This window comes from Cucumis melo, chromosome 4 (genome assembly GCF_025177605.1).
Source record: "Cucumis melo cultivar AY chromosome 4, USDA_Cmelo_AY_1.0, whole genome shotgun sequence".
Taxonomy (NCBI): Eukaryota; Viridiplantae; Streptophyta; class Magnoliopsida; order Cucurbitales; family Cucurbitaceae; genus Cucumis; species Cucumis melo.
The window spans coordinates 20,267,129-20,275,880 of NC_066860.1; the positions used below are offsets into that span (position 1 = coordinate 20,267,129).

The 8,752-nt window shown below is 31.3% G+C and overlaps 1 protein-coding gene across 1 annotated transcript; it reads right to left on the reverse strand.

The window, feature by feature from the left end:
- Nucleotides 1-932: 932 nt before the first annotated feature.
- On the reverse strand, nucleotides 933-3,713 carry LOC103499202 (pectinesterase 3). The gene is made up of 2 exons (XM_008462132.3): nucleotides 2,398-3,713; nucleotides 933-1,860 (listed from the first exon to the last, which is right to left on the reverse strand). The coding sequence occupies exons 1-2, from the start codon at nucleotides 3,443-3,445 to the stop codon at nucleotides 1,178-1,180; spliced, it is 1,731 nt and encodes a 576-aa protein (XP_008460354.1). The 5' UTR covers nucleotides 3,446-3,713; the 3' UTR covers nucleotides 933-1,177.
- Nucleotides 3,714-8,752: the final 5,039 nt, after the last annotated feature.

Sequence of the window (8,752 nt, forward strand, 5' to 3'; positions counted from 1 at the left end):
GAAAATTTGTAGGGAAGAAGAAAAATGGAAAGGGTATTTAAAAGGGAAGAAAAGAACCTTGATCACGGGCAATAGATTGTTTTTTATGGAACGGCTGTGAAAGACCCTTCCGCGAAAGACTAGGGTAAGTATATGTCTGGTTTTGAAAACCAGACATTCACCAGACGTATTAAAGATAAAACCATCTGCGAGCATCTTTCTTTTAATATGTATTTTTATAGGTCTTTCTCTTATATTCAAGACCAAACCTTTTTTTTTTAACATCCAACCTATTAAAATATATAATATATAATAAATATTTTGAAAACTACAATAAGTTTCTGAATATTTTTTTCATTTACTATATTTAAATAAAACATCCTAATTATTTCCCTTTGTAAATTAGAAAAAAAAACTATCACATCATATCCTAAAAAGAAAAGGGTAAACTTATCCATTATTATTCTCTCTGTAAATATATTATTATCTCTATTACAAGTTTCTTGAACTAAAACTTCTCTTTTCATAAAAGATGCTCGCCCTGCCTTTTCTTTCTTTTTTTCATTTTTTCATTTTTTATTTTATCTTCTTACTTGACCTTAGTTTAGAGAATCAAGTAAAGAGCAATACCTAAGAGCACTCAACTTTCACGTTCCCTTTTCTATACATACCAAAAAAAGTCTTCGATCATGTTTCAAATTTCAATTGGTCCAAAAAGAGTTGCCCATAGATAAGTGCACCTAAGGATTTTTAAAAAATAAATAAAACTGAAAAAGAAAAGAAAAGAAAAGAAAAGAAAGAAACAACCTACAAAGTACAACTAAAAGCAATGTAGGGAATAAACTTCAGGATACGTATAAAAGAATACATACATTTGTCTACAACTAGTCAATCTATCCACAAAAATTCCTGAATTTGTATATAGAACTTAAAAATCAAATATGCAAATGAACTAAGTTGAAATATAATCTCTCTTGTCAATTCTTGATGGATAAGATAACAATTCACATCTCCATACCTATAACGTTTCATAATATACTTCACAATTATTGAATTCTAAGAATAGAAAAAAAATAATCTGATCTTCCTTCACACTTGGCCCTAACAAAGGTAGATAGTGGCAAACCAAAAAGGAAAAAGAAAACAATCAAAAAAAAAAAAATTTAAGTCCTTGTGGGTTTCTTCTTTTATGTGTTTATTACAAAGTTGTATCAAAGTTTACATTGGTAGCCGGCAACCAATCCTCGCCGTTCAGGAAGGTCCCAACGGTGAACTTTCCGGCCTCGGAATCCGTAAGACTGGGCTTGTAACCGGCCCATCTGACCCTCTTGTCCACGTTTGATCCTGGCCCACTATTCTGATACTCACCATAAAATATGCTGCTGGGTGGGTCCTGCCCGCTCACCCATTCCTTCCACCCAACCGGATTCAGGAATCCTCCAATCTCCGACTGCATAATCACCGTCGTAGAAAACTCCTTCCATGGCCGCCCCAAATAAGTGGGGGCGCTGAGACTGTTATTGTAGGCCGAAAAAGTGCATTTCTGAATCGAAATGCCGGAGTTTTGGTTGATGTCCTTCTTACCTTGGGCTGTGATGGTGTTAAATTGGTTGGGAAGTGGCTGCCTCGGCCGGATGTTGCAGTTCTGGAACACCACCGCGGCGTTGCCGAAGATGAAGTCGATGGTACCGGTGATATCGCAGTCTCGGTAGAATTGACGGTTTGAGTGGGCGTAGAGAGTGTCTTGATAGCCATCAAATGAACATCCAGACATCACAGAGAGGTCGGAGCCGGACCGGAAGGCAACGGCCTGGTGCTTGGCTGGACCGGCCGTGTTGATGAACCCCATGTCCTTCCCAATGAACCCTTTGCCAGCAACAGCTGCAAAACCAAACAAAATTAATCAACACAATAGCCAATTCATATGAACAGAGAAGAAGAAATGGCAGGTCAAATTGTCAAAAGGGAAAGTGGGAAAAAGCTGCCTTCACATGGCTGACACGTCCACCATGTGGTTTTCTGACGACAAGGGCAATGGCCCATTATCCACTCAATACGGTACATCGATTGTCCTTGAATTTTTACCCACAAAAAAAAAAAAAAAAAAAAAAAAAAAAAAGGCAAACACAAAACGTACGAACAGGAATAAAAACATGGCAGCCTTGGATGCATTGTTCAAAAGTAAATTAAAGTTTTAACTGTAAAAAATAGACCCGTCTAATTTGTATCTTTCCCATATTTCTTATAAAATTTCTTCTAAAAATACTTTTCTCAGGACAATTTCGAAGTGGTTAGAATCGAACTGCAAGTCTACGGTCATAATTGAAAGGTATGCATAAAATTCAAAAGAGTATTCAGTATAATTTAACTTATATTGAATGAAGCAATTAAGAAAAAGAGAATCGTTATAGAAGTTACCAAAAGTGGCGGTGGAGAAGGTGGGAGTGCCATCGATGAAGTTCAGGTGGCCGGAAACAATGGTTTTTGTTCTGCCATCTCCATACATCATAACATTCCACTTGCTCTTGTCCAGAATCACATTCTCTTCGTATATTCCTTCTTTTACATGTATGATGAATCTTTCTTTGCTCTTCTTTGGCACCGCCGCTACGGCATCTTTGATTGTCGTGTAGTCCCCTTTCCCATCCTTCGATACCGTCACATGCGCCGTCACATTGTTCTCCTGCAGAAGCCTTCGGTCGCCAGAGCTTACCCATTCCGGTAATCCCATCAATTTCCGGTGGATAGGGATGTTGAAATCCGCCAACAACCCAAGTATTTTCGTTACAATAGCTAAACTATTGCTAGTAAACTCGGTAGAGTTCGCCATTGCCGTTTGCAAGTCCTGAAGAACCGTCGTCTGGTTTAGATCTCGAAGAGCGTCAAGGCAGGTTTCTTGATCTGTGATTGTAGTACTCAGCCAGGTTTTCAGATCTTCAATCCTAGAAGGCGACAAGAACTTCTCACTGTGACGATCCACTTCCATAGACGAAATGGTATCGTTTAACGTATCAATGGCATCTTCAAAAACACTCTGGCAGATTTTAATTGCAGCTTTAACCTTCGGATCTCCAGTATTGGAATTGAAATTAGACGTATAATCAGAGAGCTTCGAGAGTGAATCAGTGGCGACTCGGAGAGAAAGCTTGAAGAGGAATACCGGATCGGTGGTGTTGGAGTTTTGGAGAGAGGATTGACAGGAACTCGGATACTGAGTGACACTACAGAGAGTTTTGAGTGAGGCAGGGGGAGTGAGCTCAGTGGGAGGAGGTGAGGTGGTGGTGGATGAAGAAGAAGAGTTGCGTTTATGAAGGACGATTCCAACGACGGCGCCGATGAGGAGGGCAATTAGAAGAACAACGGAAATAGAGATTATAATAAGGCGGCGGCGAGTCTTTTGTCGGAAAGCTTGTTGTTCGAGTTCGTCGACCTTGCCGTAGCCCTTGAAGGACTTGACGGTATCCATGGATTTGAGAGTTGGGGTTAGGATATGGGAATTGAGGAATGAGAGAGAGAGAGAGAGAGAGAGAGAGAGAGAGAGAGAGAGATTAGGATTAGGGTTTGTGAAGATAGAAGAGGAAATGCGTGGCGATCGAGAAATGGAGGTTGCTAAGGGAATTGGAATTGCCTTTATAAAAAGGAAGAGAATAGAGAGTGGCAAAGAACAGAACAGATGTGAACTACCTCTTTCATGGATGCATCCTCTCTTTCTTTCTATTTAAAAACTTGGAGCTAAATCACAAAAATAATCTTTTAAAAAAAAAAAAAACTTTTCTTTCTTTATTTATTTAGAAAATATATTTTTTAAAGGAAAAAAAAAACTTTTTATTAGGAGTTTGGAGGAATAGGAATTTCTAATTGTAGTGTGGTGGTGTGGGGCCATGATGTCGAAATTAATAACTATTTGTCTCATTGATGTTAATAACATAAGTTAGGAAAATTTCTTAAATTACCCACCATATTCCCTTTATTCCTATTCTAAATATTAATGGACACCCAACTATTCTTAAAAGATGTTAATATGACCAAGATAAATAGAGGTTTCATAAATGCCATTTATCTTTGCATCTCTATTATCATATGATTAGATTTTTGTTTTAAAAAATTAGCAGTTACACTTTTCAAAACTCTCTCAAAAGCAAACCCAACATCACTTCATCTCAAATATTGTTTATTTCTTAACTTTTATAAACATTTAAGAAAGAAAAACCATACCCATTATAGTTTTATTTGGATTAATCGAATCATGTGTAAACGTTTGAATTTAATTTTTCTTTAGGGGTATTTGAACTTTTAACTTATCTCAGATAAAACGAGCTATTATAGTTCACTCAATATTTAGGTCATATACTTAACTACATTAATACTATGCGAAAAATCCTTATTATACCATATTTACTATTTTGTAACCCTCTTTTCATCCTATTTGTAATCTAAATTAAACTAAAAATAGTTTAAACTCAATTCAAATACAAATTATTGCAAGTTTATAAATTGGTAGACTACTATAACGAAACAAATATAATTAACCAACTCAAAATCTCAAACATAACTCTTTAAAATGAATGAAGTCTAGTTAGAAGGTAGGGAGTGAAATGTGTTAGACAACATTATAAAAACAAAATTATATTTTGAAAACCAAATGAAAGGGTGTGTTTTTGTAATGTAGTGAAAGTTGAAATATATGAAAATTTTGGGTGGGTTTCATACGCGAAAAGAAGTGGGAAAAAGAGAGGATTGAATAATTAAAATAATGTGGTTTGTATGAAATTGGTAAATGGCTACGCGTATTAGTATTAGATTAGGTGAGACGATGTGTAGTGTAAAAGAAGCAAATGGCACACACTGTATATATATTATTTAGTTTAGTTGTAGTCCATCCTACATAACTTTCTTTTTCTTTTTATTATTTTAAAGAAAAATCTTACATAATGATGTAATCATATGGTCAAATTCATATTGCTGGCCCCATAGGTTTGAACCTTTCGTTTTAGCTAATAAATACAATATGTTTCTAAAACCTCATTACTAATTACTAATGTTGTTCCATATGGAGCTGTTTTGCCACACGCATTCTTATTCTATAAACAACTATAAAAGATTTTTCTTTCTTTTTAAAAAACTTATCTTTGCCATAATTAAGGCTTTTTTTTTTTTTTTTTTTTTTTGGGATTAAAGGATGCTTGATTAGGGCAATAAGGCTCCCAACAAACAACAACACCTTGATGGAGGAGGAAAGCTAAGCCACCTCAAATTGCCTCTCCTTTTAGTGTTTTTGTATGTATGTCACTTTTGTTCAAAGTTTGTAAGTTCAACATAGATAGAAGAGTGTTAAACCACTCACCCTAAATGGCTCAACTTCGCATCAACATTGATCTTCCAACAATCTTGTGGACCAACTCTTTCTAACTCACACAACCGCTTGAACGCCATTGGGGTAACGGAACCATTTGCTCCAATAGGATCAACATATGCTTTTAAAAAATATAAACATTTATTTAAAAAAATAATCATTTATTCAAAGTAACGTTTGGATTACCTTATATACTTTGACATATATATCAATACTAAATGTCTAAAATTTAAATATCTAGAATAATTAAAATTTGTGTTTGAATTTGAAAATTAATATTGGAAAAGCAAAAAAAAAAAAATGAGTGTGTGATTTATTAAATCTATATAGAAACTAAAACTAAATAATTATTTAGTCAAAGGTAAGAAGATAAGTAAGTTAGTAATAGTTAATTCAATTATTTAATATAGGAACAATTACACAATTAGATTCAAGTATTAGCATACATAATAATATTTAAAAAATTACAAATATAGTAAAATCTATTAGAATTTATATAAGTGATAAAAGTCTCTCACCAATAGGTCATATGAAAAATATTGATATATCATTTATAAACCATAAAAATTTATGAGCAATAGAAGTCAGCGATATAAAATTTTAACTCATTAATCATCCTTTAATATATCATTATATTAATAGATTATTTGATCACTTTCTAATATCAATACATGAATACTTTTTTAATTAAACATTATTTAAATTCTTTTATCTAATAGATAAAAAAATTAAAACCTATTAAAAAAATTATATAAGATAGTTAAAAATAATATAAAATATTATTATAAAAGTTAATTTTCATAAATATAACAAAACACCAAAATATTTACATCCTCGGTAATAAAATAAAAAAACCTATAAAGTCGGTAAAATAATTTCATAAATTCCAAATTTGTCCTTGATATTGCGGGCAATTTTTCACTTCTTTTTCTTCTTTTTCTTTACGATTTATTTATATCCTCTTCATATCATTAATTTCTTCATATTATTACTTCTTCTTCTTCATATTCCTACTTGTTCTCGTTCATGATTTCTTCATTTCCTCCTCTAGAATTTCTTTCTTCTTCATCATCTCTCATTTATTTCCTCTTTCAGATCTAAACAATCTTGGTATATGATATTGAATAAAAATCGTTTAAATCTTGGTACACGACCATGTACCAAATCTAAACGATGTTGGTACACGATCTTGTACTAAATATAAGTGATGTTGGTATACGATCGTGACCCAAAATCGTTTACAATTGGTACAAGATCATCGTATACGATCATTAAGATTTGGTACACGATTGAAAGGTTTTTGTAATAGAGAATCTAGATATGCGTTTGGCAGATGATAACATGAATTCTTTTTCTGAAAATCCTGAAAACAAGATTTCTATGTTTTCATTTCCAAGATTTAAATTTACATTTAAAATGTAGAATTATATTCAATATATATAAAAATATTTAGATTTATAAAGTATCGTGTCATAACTCAATTCATTTTTTTAAAATTATATATATATATATATATATATATATATATATATATATTATGTAATGTATATTATAGATTATGTAATATTTAAGATAATAATTATATAAATATTTTAGGTTAAATTATAAGTTTAGCCCTATACATTTTTAAAAAGATAGAATTTAGTCCTAATAATTTGATTAGAGTTTAGTTCCTTTAGTTTGATAAAATCATAAAAAATGGTTTTATTCTTAGGGACTAATTAAGGAGGACTATATACGAGATTTTATCAAACTATAGAGACTAAAGTCTTAGAAAGTTTTTGGGGTAAGAAGTGAACTATTATAATTCTACGTTATTATAGTTGAATTATAATAATCTGTGCTTGAGGTGTAAATTATTTTAATTAGTCTAGATTTTAATAGTATGTATGTGTTTGTTGTATAAATTATTTTAGTTTGAGAAAAAAATAGTAAACACTTTAGCAAAGAATTAAAAAATTAATGTAATATAAATATGTAACAACTGTATAAATAGTAAATGTGGTAGCAAACTAGTATACAACATTTATGATTCGTAAATGTATAATATTAAACATATTTGAATTTTTTTTTTAATTAGAATCCAATTTATAAATATACTATTAAGTACATATTTTTTTTTAAAAAAATACAACTCTGTATTTCTGAATATACTATCAACAACATGTGTGCTTGTTTCTTTCCTTGTGGATGAATGTGATTACTTTCCCACAATTGGTTGCTTCTCTACTATCTCTTTCAATTTCCTTATTTAAATTACGGGTTTTCATTGACAAATTTGATTACGTGTTTGTACTTTTTAAAATAAATAATAATAATGATGAGATGAAAGTAAAGCATGTAATTAATGGGATGTGGATGCAGATGTGTATTTGTATAGATCGGTTGGTTAGATGCCAATTTGAGGCGCTGAATGCGGTGGCTAGAGATGCATCGACAACTTCTCTGATATTTCTCGCACATGGATTGTTGCCTTTTCAATTCCCTTCTAATTCATACACTTCAAAATACTCTTATCAAAACTACGCGATATTAATTTGATTAACTTCTGTATACTATTTTACATCCTCATCTTTCATTCTTCATATCAAAAGTTCCATCTAATTAAACAAAACATTGATTTTTATCTATTTTAATAAAACAGAAAAACTATATCAATCTACACCCTTAAATCTTTAACATTTATCGATTAAATTCTTAAACTAATAATTACATCAATTTTACACTCTCAAATTTTAAATATCATACGAAACTTATAACTTAAGTTAATTAAATTCATAAATTTTTAATCAATTTAGACCCTTCATTACAATTTCTTCTGAAAATTGTATATACATTATTTTACAAATATATGTACACTTCTACAAATATCAGTTTTGCAAAATAAAGATGATGATTTTCAAAGAAACTTTTTCTAAAAGTCTAAATTGATCTAGTTAGGAAAGTTTATGAATTTAATCAATAAAATTATAATTATCACTTCATACTTTTATAGACAAGATACGATGGAAGATGTAAATTGATATAATTACAAAAGTTCAAGATTAAAATTAACACAATTATGAAAAAATTGTAAAATCACCCTTGAAGTATGGGATTAGTTATAATCGTATCCATGAACTTTCAATTTTTGAACAAGTAGTCATTTTAGTTTCTTAGAAACCGTTTGGGGGAAAGGTTGGGTCATGGGAGATTAAGATTATGATAGACCTAAGGTTATGATAAGATGCGTTTGAAGAAAGAGTTATGGAAGAAGTGTAATAATAAGATATGTTTGGAGGAAGGATTATGTGGATAAGGTTATAATAAGATGTGTTTGGAGAAGTGTCGTATAGATAGTGTTATAGAATTTATATATATTTCTTTTTTTTTAATTCATTTTCAACATTTTTAAGTAATTGTTACGTGCGAATAATTTTT

Excerpts from the sequence above, each read along its gene's own strand:
- LOC103499202 (XM_008462132.3), bottom strand. The coding sequence starts at position 3,445 with ATGGATACCGTCAAGTCCTTCAAGGGCTACGGCAAGGTCGACGAACTC. Across the intron at positions 1,861-2,397 it reads CTTCTCCACCGCCACTTTTG|CTGTTGCTGGCAAAGGGTTC; the intron begins GTAACTTCTATA and ends TTGGTTTTGCAG.